General features: G+C 52.0%; 1 protein-coding gene across 4 annotated transcripts in view; it reads right to left on the reverse strand.

Annotated features, from left to right (window-relative positions):
* The window catches only part of TNXB (tenascin XB), a 94089-nt gene that overhangs the window by 38416 nt on the left and 41962 nt on the right, over nt 1-13711 (reverse strand). For 3 of the 4 annotated variants that reach the window (XM_063666061.1, XM_054493196.2, XM_063666063.1), the window contains 7 exons: nt 11064-11360; nt 8378-8704; nt 7635-7958; nt 4816-5148; nt 3344-3667; nt 2605-2928; nt 127-450 (listed from right to left, as the gene is read on the reverse strand). In XM_063666061.1, coding sequence (XP_063522131.1) covers nt 127-450; nt 2605-2928; nt 3344-3667; nt 4816-5148; nt 7635-7958; nt 8378-8704; nt 11064-11360 — 2253 coding nt within the window. The remainder of the gene's footprint in view (nt 1-126; nt 451-2604; nt 2929-3343; nt 3668-4815; nt 5149-7634; nt 7959-8377; nt 8705-11063; nt 11361-13711) is intronic. The other variant, XM_063666062.1, reaches the window with a different exon arrangement.

Consider the following 13711-nt stretch of genomic DNA (forward strand, 5'->3'; position numbering starts at 1 on the left):
GGGAAAGGCAAAAAGGTACCATGGCTCAGCCAAGAGCAGAGGGGCTTCCTGGGCCAGTTCACCCATCACCAGAGAAAGGGAGACCCTCCCACAGGCCCCACTCTGGGGCTCCCATCATTAACTCACCCGTCACCCCGATGACAGACACAGGGCCCATGCGCTGGCCACCATGGAAGCCGTACAGGTTCATCTTGTACTTTTGGTCTGGCTCCAGGCCTGAGATGGTGATCCCATCCTCGTGCCCTGGCACCCGCACCGCCTTGGGCTGCCCGTCCCCATTCCTGTACTGGACTAGGAAGTGGTCAAACTGGCCCTCGGGAACCATCCAGGTCAGGCTGAGGGAGTCAGGGGTGGCATCTGTCACGGTCAGCTCTCCCAGGCGAGGCTTGATGGGGGGCTCAGGGGTCGTGGTGGGCACTGCTTGGGTGGTCTCGGCTTCATCATCTGAAGCTGGACAGACATGTGTGGGGACAGTGAGGTCCCTGGGTTCTCAGTTCAGCATAGAAAGGATGTGTCACAAAACACAAAGTGCCCAAGAGCAGGACGATGCTGCCCACAGCGCCTCCAGCACAGCTCTTCTTCCTCTCCTCTCCTGCAGCCTTTCCTATCCCTCACCCTGACCCCCCTGCCCTCGGCCCCCACCTCATCCCCACCTCCCAACACCCAGGCCACCTCTCCCTGTCCCTCCAGCACCGCCTCTCTTTTGAGCACAGCCCCACTCGGCCTCTGCACCCTCAGCCTCCCTGCACTGGGGTCTCCTCGCCATCTTTTGTTCACTGGGCTTCTGTCTTTGCTCCCCAACAAGCTCAGCACACTACTCCCGAGGCCAGAGCTTGGGGCGTGTTCCTGGACCCGGCCCCTCACCAGCTGCCAGCAGCCTCAGAGTACCTCTCCCCCGAGTTCCCCTGGATACGTTCCTCCCCCACCTCCAGTCCCCGATCCTAGTTTGAGCCACTGTCACCTCTCACCAGGAACACCAACTGCCTACTGGCCTCCCTGCCTCCAGGCTCCCTGCCACCCCGTCCCCATCTTTAGCCCCCACGGATGAGCTTCACACAGGCACAGCTGCTGGGGCCATCTCAGCGCAGACCTGGGCAACCACATCCTCATCCCTGGGAGACCCCAGGCCTGTTGAGCGGTCCCCTCCTCTGCTCCCACACTTCAGGATGATCCACTCACTGCAAAGGACACCCCACTCAATCTTCAGTGTCTCTCACACACCATGCTCTTTCTAGCCTCCTGGCCTTTGCACCAGCTGTGATGATTTGACATGCTTCACTTCCTCTCTAAAGCTGTCACCAAGCTAAGGCCTGCCTGGCCTCAGGTCCTGGCTGTCCCCTGGGTACTTGTGGGCAGGGTGACTTCATTGTCCCTTCCCAATCCTGGCTTGGCCCCTGGGCTCCACACGCTCATCCTTCTTTGCTTACTTTCTAGTTTTCTGCTTGTGCCCACAACTGTGAGCCCCATGAAAACATGAACTTGTGTGTGTCACTTTCCAGCTTCCGCCTGTGAAAGAAAAAAGCAGCCCTGACACCCATGAGCTGCCCTTTCCCTCTGCCAGGCCACGGTTGCTTGGGGCTGGCCTAGCACAGTCTGGTCTTGGCGTGGTCCAGTTGAACACAGACAATTTCATGGAACATCAACATCAGACTAGGCCATTTGTCAGTAGGATGGATCAAGACAAGAACAAGGCCAGTCTGTGATCATGTCTCAGTAAGGATGAACTCTAACATTTTCCAAAGCACAAAAATAACCAAACATCACCCATCCAGATAATCTGAGTGATAGCTGCTTCTTTACCAATGGCAGCTTTGGCCTTGCTCTAGTTGACCTCCCCAGAGATACGACTTAGTGAGACGCCCAGTAATAGCGTTATCCCTTCTTCCTGACAGCGTCTAATACAGAGCAAAACCTTGCTTCCTTAAACGCTTTCCCAAAACACCAAACACAAGCCCAGTTCCTTAACAATCTCTTTCTAAAGCCTCTTCCTAAATCACCCCACAGTCCTCCTGCACTGCATGGAGCATAATTCCATCCATTCAATTTTAGGTGAGTTTCTGGAGGTCGTTGGCCAGAGGACATGGATACCGTACAATTACAGTGCCCGGATCAGGGCATGGAATTCCTTGCTGAATGAATAAATTGGCTCATTGGAGGGAAAGGTCTGTTCCTATTCCTATTCCAATAGTGGGCTTCCAGAGTATGCAGTCGACGTGCTGCCCCTCACTGCCTTCTGCCTTCCTTCATGGCCCCCAGTCAACTTCACAGAGAAAGCACACCACCACCAGGAATCAGGGATGCAGAAACATTCTCTTCAACAGATTTCAAAAGAGCGTCCAATTCCTTTGTCATGAGGAACTTTGCTACTCAAGGGACGTGATCATGGGCCAGCAGCATCCGCATCATTTCTTGTTGGAAATGCAGAATCTCTGGCCCTAGCCCAAACCTGTTGAATCCCAATCTGCCTCTTAGCAAGATCCCCAAGCATGGAAACGTGCAAAAGAAGCCCGGCTGGTGAGAATATTTTTGTTTTCATGAAGTTGCAGAGAAAGCAACATCTTCAAGGGCCATCTTCCCCACCCTGCCTCACTCACAAACACTCACCTGTCACACCCACGGTGGACACCGGGCCCACACGCCGCCCCTCGTGGAGGCCGTACAGGTGCATCTTGTATTTGCGCCTGGGCTCCAGGCCCCCCACAGTGACCTCGCTCTCCTCGCCCCTGACACGCACCACCTGGGGCCGCCCGTCCCTGTCCTTGTACTGCACGGTGAAGGAGTCGAAGCGGCCCTGGGGGATGGTCCAGGAGAGGCTCAGCGAGTCAGGGGAGGATCCTGTCACTGTCAGCTCCCCCAGGAGCGGCTCCTCAGGGGGCTCTGGGGCCTCAGTGCTGGGTTCTGTGGGGCTGGGGGTCTCTTCCTCTGCAGCTGAGAAAAGGAGATATAGAGAGGATGCCAGGTCCCTGGGGGATGTGCTCAGGTCTTCAAGGGAAGGAGGGAGAAACCACAGCCACTACTGGGTATGTGAGGTCATTTCAGAAAAGCTCATTCTTGGGGCTGGGTGGTCCTGCTCAGCTGACAGCTAACACACATGACAAGTTCCAGGGTCAGCTGTGGGGGACCTGGGACAGTCACCAGCACAGCAAAACTCCCGATGGCCCCTCCCTGCTCAGGAGGAGCCAGGGGTCAGCCTCAGAGGAAGGCCCAAGGGGAGCCCCAGCCACAAGCAGGTCTGTGGTGCTGACCAGACAGACCCCTGTCCCATTCCCCACCAGTCATCACCAAAGAGCAAGAGGGTGGCCCTCCCACAGCACCCACTCTGGGGCTCCCATCGTTCACTCACCCGTCACCCCAATGACAGACACAGGGCCCACGCGCTGGCCACTGTGGAAGCCATACAGGTTCATCTTGTACTTGTGGTCTGGCTCCAGGCCGGAGACGGTGATCCCATCCTCGTGCCCTGGCACCCGCACCGCCTTGGGCTGCCCGTCCCCATTCCTGTACTGGACCAGGAAGTGGTCAAACTGGCCCTCGGGAACTGTCCAGGACAGGCTGAGGGAGTCAGGGGTGGCATCTGTCACGGTCAGCTCCCCCAGGCGAGGCTTGATGGGGGACTCAGGGGTCGTGGTGGGCACTGCTTGGGTGGTCTCAGCTTCATCCTCTGGAGCTGGACAGACACGTATGGGGACAGTGAGGCCCCTGGGTTCTCAGTTCAGCATAGAAAGGATGTGTCACAAAACTCAAAGTGCCCAAGAGCAAGACGATGCTGCCCACAGCACCTCCAGCACAGCTCTTCTTCCTCTCCTCTCCTGCGGCCTTTCCTATCCCTCACCCTGAGCTCCCTGCCCTCGGCCCCCACCTCACCCCCACCTCCCAACACCCAGGCCACCTCTCCCTGTCCCTCCAGCACCGCCTCTCTTTTGAGCACAGCCCCACTCGGCCTCTGCACCCTCAGCCTCCCTGCACTGGGGTCTCCTCGCCATCTTTTGTTCACTGGGCTTCTGTCTTTGCTCCCCAACAAGCTCAGCACACCCCTCCTGAGGCCAGAGCCTGGGGCGTGTTCCTGGACCCGGCCCCTCACCAGCTGCCAGCAGCCTCAGAGTACCTCTCCCCCGAGTTCCCCTGGATACGTTCCTCCCCCACCTCCAGTCCCCGATCCTAGTTTGAGCCACTGTCACCTCTCACCAGGAACACCAACTGCCTACTGGCCTCCCTGCCTCCAGGCTCCCTGCCACCCCATCCCCATCTTTAGCCCCCATGGATGAGCTTCACACAGGCACAGCTGTTGGGGCCATCTCAGCACAGACCTGGGCAACCACATCCTCATCCCTGGGAGACCCCAGGCCTGTTGAGCGGTCCCCTCCTCTGCTCCCACACTTCAGGATGAGCTACTCACTGCAAAGGACACCCCACTCAATCCTGAGTGCCTCTCACGTGCCATGCTCTTTCTAGCCTCCTGGCCTTTGCACCAGCTGTGATGATCTGACACGCTTCACCTTCTCTCTAAAGCTGTCACCAAGCTAAGGCCTGCCTGGCCTCAGGTCATGGCTGTCCCCTGGGTACCCATGGTCAGGGTGACTTAGGCGTCCCTGTCTGGTCCTGACCTGAGCCCTGGGCCTCCCTATCACATGCTCACCCGCCTTTGCTTCATTTGCTGGATTGCAGCCTGTCTCTCCATGACATGTCTTTCCATAATGTTGCTATATTCCTTTCACTGTGAGCCCCATCAAGACAGAAATATGTATAGGAAAATGGTAGAGAAGGGCACATTTTCTAGGGCTGTCTTCCAACCCTGCCCCACCCACACTCACTCACCTGTGACGCCCACGGCAGACACCGGGCCCAGGCGCTGCCCCTCGTGGAGGCCGTACAGGTGCATCTTGTACTTGCGCCCAGGCTCCAGGCCCCCCACGGTGACCTCGCTTTCCTGGCCCCCAACACGCACCGCCTGGGGCCGCCCGTCCCTGTCCTTGTACTGCACAGTGAAGGAGTCGAAGCGGCCCTGGGGGATGGTCCAGGAGAGGCTCAGCGAGTCAGGGGAGGATCCTGTCACTGTCAGCTCCCCCAGGAGTGGCTCCGCGGGGGGCTCTGGGGCCTCTGTGCCTGGTTCTGTAGGGCTGGGGGTCTTGTCCACATCCTCTCGTGGGGCTGAAAGGTAACATAGGGGGATACAGGGTTTAAGGGCGACTTGCTTTGCTGGTGCTGTCAACAGAGGCCATACATCAATGCGCCCCTCCAGGGCAGGCTGAGGGTTGGGGCAGCTTTGTGTTCGCCATTCAGTGACTCTTGGAATAAGAGCTGGTGAGGTATCCCTGAGCCCCCGGCCTGTACTGCTGGCAGAGCTGCACTGTTAGAAACCTCCAGAAGGCAACTGAGACATGGTGTCAGGAGCCAAAGTAATTCTCATTTCCTTTGACCCAATAATCCCAGTTCTGGGCATCTATCCTAAGAAAATTATTAAAGCAGGAAAAAGTTATAGCATGGAAGAATTCACGATGGGATTATTCATGACAGCAAATGTGTCAGGAACACAAATGACCCGTAGAAGATGATTAATTTTGTTATAGTGCTTTCACCGCAACACATCAAATAACCATTGAAACGATGATGAATGCTGGTTGTGTAGCCGCAAGGTGAATGATTACAATGTACTTGTGTACAAAAAAGGAAGAGCCAAGAATTTTATGAACACTGATTGCAACTTTAAAACACGCTCTGCATGCAAAATACAGGAAGGGAATGTGCACTACACACATTGTTATTAATGCCGGCAGCTGGGGGAGAAAGTAGGACTATGAGATTCTTTTTTTCTGTTTTTCAAGCTTTCCACATAATGTTGCTATATTATTTTCACTAGAAAAATGTGGGCTAAAAAAGAAATTCTGGGCCGGGAGCAGTGGTTCACGCCTGTAATCCTAGCATTTTGGGAGGCCGAGGCGGGTGGATCACCTGAGGTTGGGAATTCGAGCCTAGCTTGGCCAATATCGTGAAACCCGGTCTCTACTGAAAATACAAAAATTAGCCAGGCATGGTGGCATGCACCTGTAATCCCAGCTACTCAGGAGGCTGAAGCAGGACAATCGCTTGAACCTGGGAGGCAGAGGTTGCAGTGAGCTGAGATCACACCACTGCACTCCAGCCTGGGCAACAGAGTGAGACTTGGTCTCAAAAAAAAAAAAAAAAAAAGAAAGAAATTCTGGGCTACAACAATTAATAATCGAGTGTGGGGTGGGGGTGGGGTAGCAATACAGATGGAACAGGAGGGGCAGAGGTGGGTCCCTCAGCCTGTCCTCTGTCAGTTCTGTGGTTCCCCACAGTGGTGATAGGAACACAAAACTGAACGTGGACCAGAACAGCTTACCCCCAGAGTGTGAATTTTTCTAATGTTCATTTTCCAATAATTTCCCTATTCTCCCTGTTTCCCAAAACTCAGATGGTCCTCTGAACACGCATATGGAAATGAGGGCTCTCCCCCAGGAATCGGGGATGCCAAGTGAGAGTGCTTCCTCTGTCTGGATGGCCTTTGGGAGATGAGCTCGCACCTCACTTGGTGTCACAGAGGTGGCGACCTGCCCTGCAAGAGACCGCCTCTCAGCAGGGCTGATTGTTCCCCATCAGTAGGAATTCTCAAAAAATACTCTAAACCAGGCATAACAATCTGGCTGAGGATGACTTAGAAAAGGCAGCCTGACTGAACATTTGGAATTCAATTCACCTCATGATCCCCACCCTCATGATCCCCACCACATAAAATGTGCTGGAACATTCTATTCTATCTAACAAATAATGCAACCCGTGGGATGTGTTTCTTTCCAGTGTTCTTGCCATGCCTGTTACTTTAAAATGGTTGTGATTAGCATCCTTACAAAAATCTGGGCTCCTTTTTCTTCTTTTTTGAGACTGAGTTTGGCTCTATCCACTAGGCTGGAGTGCAGTGATGATCTCGGCTCACTGCAACCTCTGCCTCTCGGGTTCAAGCAATTCTCATGCCTCCACCTCCCAAGTAACTGGGATTACAGGCATGTGCCACCATGCTTGGCTAATTTTTGTAGTTTTAGTAGAGATGGGGTTTCACCATGTTGGCTAGGCTGGTCTGGAACTCCTGACCTCAGGTGATCAGCCTGCCTCGGCCTCCCAAAGTGCTGGGATTACAGGCGTGAGCCACTATGCCCAGCCTAGGCTCTCTTTTTTCAATGTAACATTATAAAGTAAGGGTCTTATGTTAAAACATTTCAGTGTTGGCATAATAGCTCTTTTTATAGATGCTGCCTAAATTATTTAGTCATCCCAACGTGGTTTGACGTTGGATGTTTCTCTTGTGTGCATTTGTGTATGTGGTTATAACAAAGAATGCTGTGATTAAGATGGAAAGAAGGAAAATTCTCGTAAGTCAGGCTTGGTGTGCGCCTGACATATTTCACTCTTGGAGGTTATCAGTGGTTGACCATTAGAGGGAGGCCGTGCCAAAGTGAACAAGCAAACCGCTAGCACAGGCCACAGCCACAGGGCACAGAGGGAGGGCAGGACACAGGAGACAAGTCTGGACCCACAGGGCTTGGTGAAAGGGCACAGCAGTAAACCAGGTACCCATGAGGGAAAAGTGGTTATCCCCTGAGACCCCAAGCACTACTCACCAGTCAGGCCCACGGTGGACACTGGGCCCACGCGCTGCCCCTCGTGGAGGCCGTACAGGTGCATCTTGTATTTGCGCCCAGGCTCCAGGCCCCCCACGGTGACCTCGCTCTCCTCGCCCCCAACACGCACCACCTGGGGCTGCCCATTCCTGTCCTTGTACTGCACGGTGAAGGAGTCAAAGTGGCCCTGGGGGACGGTCCAGGAGAGGCTCAGCGAGTCAGGGGAGGATTCTGTCACTGTCAGCTCCCCCAGGAGCGGCTCCTCAGGGGGCTCCGGGGCCTCAGTGCTGGGTTCTGTGGGCCTGGGGGTCTCTTCCTCTGCAGCTGAGAAAAAGGGACACAGAGAGGATGGCAGGGTCCCTGGGGGATGTGCTCACGTCGTGGGGAAAAGGAGGGAGAAGCCAAGGCTATGACTGGGGGACCCGAGGTCAGTTCAGAGAGGCCCATTCTTGGGGCTGGGTGGTCCTGCTCAGCTGACAGCTAACACACATGACAAGTTCCAGGGTCAGCTGTGGGGGACCTGGCACAGCCACCAGCACAGCAAAACTCCCGATGGCCCCTCTCTGCTCAGGAGGAGCCAGGGGTCAACCACACAAAAAGGTACAACGGGAGCCTCAGCCCCAGCCACAAGCAGGTCTGTGGTGCTGACCAGACCCCTGTCCCATTCCCCACCAGTCATCACCAAAGAGCAAGAGGGTGACCCTCCCACGGCTCCCACCCTGGGGCTCCCATCATCCACTCACCCGTCACCCCGATGACAGACACGGGACCCACGCGCTGGCCACCGTGGAAGCCATACAGGTTCATCTTGTACTTGTGGTCTGGCTCCAGGCCGGAGATGGTGACCCTGTCCTCATGTCCTGGCACCCGTGTTGCCTTGGGCTGCCCATCACCATTCTTGTACTGGACCAGGAAGTGGTCAAACTGGCCCTCGGGAACCTTCCAGGACAGGCTGAGGGAGTCAGGGGTCACATCTGTCACGGTCAGCTCCTCCAGGCGAGGCTTGATGGGGGGTTCAGGGGTGGGAGGTTCTGTCGAGTCTGGGGCCATTTCTTCATCCTTTCCTGGGGCTGCATCGGAAAATAGAGAGAATGGGTGGGCGTGCCTGGTGGGCCTCCTTTTAGCCAAGGGACTTTGGGATTCTCTTAGACACACCAAGGGCCCACAGTCTGGATGCTGGTGCCCCAAGCTTAGGATATCATTTTTCTGCTTTGAATGCTCAGTTAACACCACACCTGTGGTGAAGTCATGATGCTCAGGCGGCATCCCCGTGATGCTCAGTGTGGCATCCCCGGATGCTCAGGTGGCATCCCCGTGATGCTCAGTGTGCCAAGCAAATTTTTTTTGCAGGACAGAATTGATGCTTTATAAGAACACCAACCAGGGCCGCTTACAGGCTCAGGCCTGTAATCCCAGCACTTTGGGAGGCCGAGGCGGGCAGATCATGAGGTCAGGAGATCGAGACCATCCTGGCTAACACTGTGAAACCCCGTCTTTACTAAAAATACAAAAAATTAGCCGGGCGTGGTGGCGGGCGCCTGTAGTTCCAGCTACTCAGAGGCTGAGGCAGGAGAATGGCATGAACCTAGGAGGCGGAGCTTGCGGTGAGCCGAGATCATGCCACTGCACTCCAGCCTGGGAGACAGCGAGACTCCTTCTCAAGAAAAAAAACAAACAAAAACAAACAAACAAACAAAAAACAGCAACCAGGGCCGGGCGCGGTGGCTCAGGCCTGTAATCCCAGCACTTTGGGAGGCTGAGGCGGGCAGATCACCTGAGGTCAGGAGCTTGAGACCAGCCCAGCCAATATGGCGAAATCCTGTCTCCACTAAAAATACAAAAATTAGCCAGATGTGCTGGTGCATGCCTGTAATCCCAGCTACTCGGAAGGCTGAGGCAGGAGAATTGCTTGGACCTGGGAGGCAGAGGTTGCAATGAGCTGAGATCGCACCATGGCACTCCAGCCTGAGAGCCTGGGTGACAGAGTGAGACTCCATCTCAAAATAAAGAAGAAGAAGAAAAAAAAAAGAAAACAAAGAACACCAACCAAACACAACAGGCAAGTTGTATCAGGAGGTTCATCCACTTGGGCTTAGAAATTCCACCTAATCCTGAGCATTTTTAGAAGCCAACTTAGATTTTATAGCTGAGGGTAGAGAGATGAGACCACATGAGGGTATCTTTGCAGCTGAGTTGTCTCTGGACCTTGCAGTAGCTCTGCTAACTTACGGCAGAGAGAGCACCTCCAGTGATGCCAGTTCTTTTGGCCCGTGTGAAATCAATTGCTTTGTTTTCACTGATTTCTTTAATCTTTTCTGCTCTTCATAGGGTTTTATTCTGCCTTGATAGTGGTATTACAAATTCATCACATTTCATTTGTCTGTTCTTTTTGAGAACTGAGTCTTAAGCATCTAGCGGGTAACAGCTATAAAGAGCTTACAGAAGCATCAAAGAGCCGAGTTACAGGGTAATGAAGGGAAAATGGCTTATTAAGTTGTGCACATGGCCAATATTTACAATTAAAGTAATAATATCCATGTTAAAAGGATTCAGTGTTGTTTTAAAAATAAATGGGTATTAATTTGGGGGCTTAGAGAACACATACAATTTTTCCCACTGAAATCAGTAATAATTATGAGAATTTGCCCTAAGGGATTTTCAGGAACTACCTACTTTCCTCAGAAGGGAAAGACTGCAGTTATCTCTCACTGTGTGCAAGAGCCAAGCCACACTCCCACCCATCCTTCACGACAGGTATGGTTATTCCTTCCTTACAGATGAGGAAAAGGAGGTACAGAGAGGTTGTGTGTCTGTTTTTTGTTTGTTTGTTTGTTTGTTTGAGACAGAGTCTCACTCTGTCACACAGGCTGGAGTGCAGTGGCTCAATCTCGGCTCACTGAAACCTCCGCCTCCTGGGTTCAAGCGATTCTCCTGCCTTAGCCTCCTGAGTAGCTGGCACTACAGGCATGTGCCACCACACCCAGCTAATTTTTGTATTTTTAGTAGAGATGGGGGTTTCACCATGTTGGCCAGGCTGGTCTCGAACTCCTGACCTCAGGTGATCTGCCCCCTTCGGCCTCCCAAAGTGCTGGGATTACAGGCGTGAGCCACCGTGCCCAGACAGGTTGTGTGATTCTCTTGAGGTCACACAGCTCAAATGGGCTGAGGCTATGGTCAACCCCAGGTGTGCCTCAGTCTGTGTTATTTTCCTGGTCCCCCACCTCTTTGGGAACCCAAAAAGCCCATGTGGAAAGGGTAGAAGACCTGGGGCAACACCAAAGGCTCGGAGTGAAGGCACCAGCAGTACCATTCCCAGGACCTTGGGAGGCTTGGTTTCAGGGAAAGTAAAATAAAGCCACCAGATACTGACAATAAAGGGGAAACTGAGTCTAGTTCAGGGCAGGGCCCAGTGCCCTAATGCACACTCACCAGTTAAACCAACAGCAGACACGGGGCCCACACGCTGGCCACCGTGGAAGCCGTACAGGTTCATCTTGTACTTGTGGTCTGGCTCCAGGCCCGAGATGGAGACCCCATCCTCGTGTCCCGGCACTCGCACCGCCTTGGGCTGCCCATCCACATTCTTGTACTGGACCAAGAAATGGTCAAATTGGCCCTCGGGGACTGTCCAGGAGAGGCTGAGGGAGTCGGAGGTGACATCTCTCACTGTCATCTCCCCTAGGCGCGGCTTCACAAGGGCAGCATCAGGGGACTCCTCTTCAGGGGCTGGGAAGAGATAGAAACAATCTTTTCTCTTGCTGCAAGGAGCTGTTGAGGCCCCAGCTGTCTTGAATTCAGGTCAGAAGGTGGGCCCAGTCTGGCCCTAACTTAAGATTGATTTCTGATTATAATCATTAAAGTCTTTTGTGGCTCCCTTATGGTCCCTCAACCATGCCAGGCAGCCTCCTACCTCAGTACTTTTGCAATGACTGTTCCCTCTACCTAAATGTTCTTTCCCCAGATATCATCATGGCTCATCCCCACACTTCCTTTAAGTCTCTGTTGAAAAGCCACCTTCTTCTGTGGGCCTTCCCTGATTACTCTGTTTAAAATTTCAGTTTTCTCAATTGCAATGTATCCTCCTTATATAGACCTGATTTCAGCAACAAATTGGAAAACAACGATTATGAGACACTCGGGAGACTGTAGCACTACCTGGATACTTGATATCAAGGCATGATTGTTCACTTATCAAGGTATGCTAATTGTATTGTGGAATTTTATTATTTATTTGTTTATTTATTTCTTTTGACACAGTCTCGCTGCGTCACCCAGGCTGGAGTGCAGTGGCGTGATCTTGGCTCACTGCAACCTCCACCTCCTGGGTTCAAGCAATTTCTTGTGCCTCACCCCCACCACCCAAGTAGCTGGGACTACAGGCACATGCCACCACGCTCCACTTTTTTGTGCTTTTCAAAATTTTTTATTATTATTATTATTTTTTTTTAGTAGAGATGGGGTTTCACCATGTTGGTCAGCCTGGTCTCGAACTCTTTACCTCAAATGATCCACCCGCCTTGGCCTCCCAAAGTGCTGGGATTACAAGCGTGAACCACTTCACCTGGCCATATTGTGGATTTTTTAAAGATAATTTTTTAAAAAAGAGATATACCTTTAAATATTTAGTGATGAAAGGATAGGATGTCTGTGGTTCGTTTTAAAATATTGCAGTAGTATAACCACACAATGCAATACTATTTGGCAATAAAAAGCAATGTAGTGGCTGAGAGCAGGTGGCTCATGCCTGCTATCCCAGCACTTTGTAAGGCCCAGGCAGGAGAATTCCTTGAAGCCAGGAGTTTGATATCAGCCTGGGTAACACTGTGAGACCCCATCTTTACAAAAAAATTTTAAAAATTAGCTGAGTGTGGTGGCGAGCACCTGTGGCCTCAGCTACTTGGCGGGCTGAGATAGGAGGATGGCTTGAGCCCAGGAGTTTGGGGCTGCAGTGAGCTACGATCATGCCACTGCACTGTAGCCTGGGCAATAGAGTGAGAATTTGTCTCAAAAAAAAAATCAATCAATCAATCAATCAATAGCAATGTAGTAAATGTAGTACATGCTACATCGATGAACCTCAAAAACATTATGCTCAGTGAAAGAAGTCAGACACAAAAGAATACATATTGTTTGATTCCATTTATACAAAATGTCCTGAAAAAGCAATCTACACAGAAAAAAGTAGATTAGTTATAAACTAGGGCTGAGGTAGGAATGGGTCTGGACCCAAGATTTCTTTTGGGGGTGATGGAAAAGTTCTAAAATTAGATTGTGGTGATGGCTGCACAAGCAGGTAAAGATACTAAAATCAGTAAGCTGTACACTAAAAACAAATGTATTTTATGCCACATGAATTATATCTCCATAAAGGTGTTAAAAAGAAAACATTCAGGCCAAGTGTGGTGGCTCATACCTGGAATCCCATCACTTTGGCTGAGGTGGGAGGATCACTTGAGCCCAGGAGTTCGAGACTGGCCTGGGCAACATGGCTAAAACCCTGTCTTTACAAAAAATACAAAAAATTAGCCGGGCATGGTGGAGCGCGCTTGTAGTCCCAACTATTCGGGAGGCTGAAGTGGGGGGATCCCTTAAGCCCAGGAGGTTGAGGCTGCAGTGCAGTGAATTGTGACTGTGCCAGTACACTCCAGCCCGGGCAACAGAGTGAGACTTTGTCTAAAAAATAAAAAAATAAAAAAAAGAAAGAAAGAAAGAAAGAAAGAAAACATTCTAGTGATTCTAGTGGAGGAAGTGGGTGGGGCAGAGATGAGCCAGACTGGCCAGAAGTTGATATCTGATTGAAGGAGGGTGGCAGGGTCTTTGTACTATTCTTTCTGTTTATACATTTGAAATTTTATTTAACAAATACTTATTAATTTAATTAATTAGTATTTCAAAAATATGTTCCAATCTCACAAAAAGAGTTATCTATAGAGTTCCAAGAAAAAGCGGAGAGCCACAAACCAGCCAGTGAATCATCTCCCAAGAGGCCTCAGTCCCTGGGGGCCTTTCCCATATGGCTCCAACACTTCTCCTGGATTTGCTCTCTCTGTCCCCAGATCACACCTGTGCTGAGGCTT

This window comes from Pongo pygmaeus, chromosome 5 (assembly GCF_028885625.2).
Source record: "Pongo pygmaeus isolate AG05252 chromosome 5, NHGRI_mPonPyg2-v2.0_pri, whole genome shotgun sequence".
In the NCBI taxonomy this organism is placed as follows: domain Eukaryota; kingdom Metazoa; phylum Chordata; class Mammalia; order Primates; family Hominidae; genus Pongo; species Pongo pygmaeus.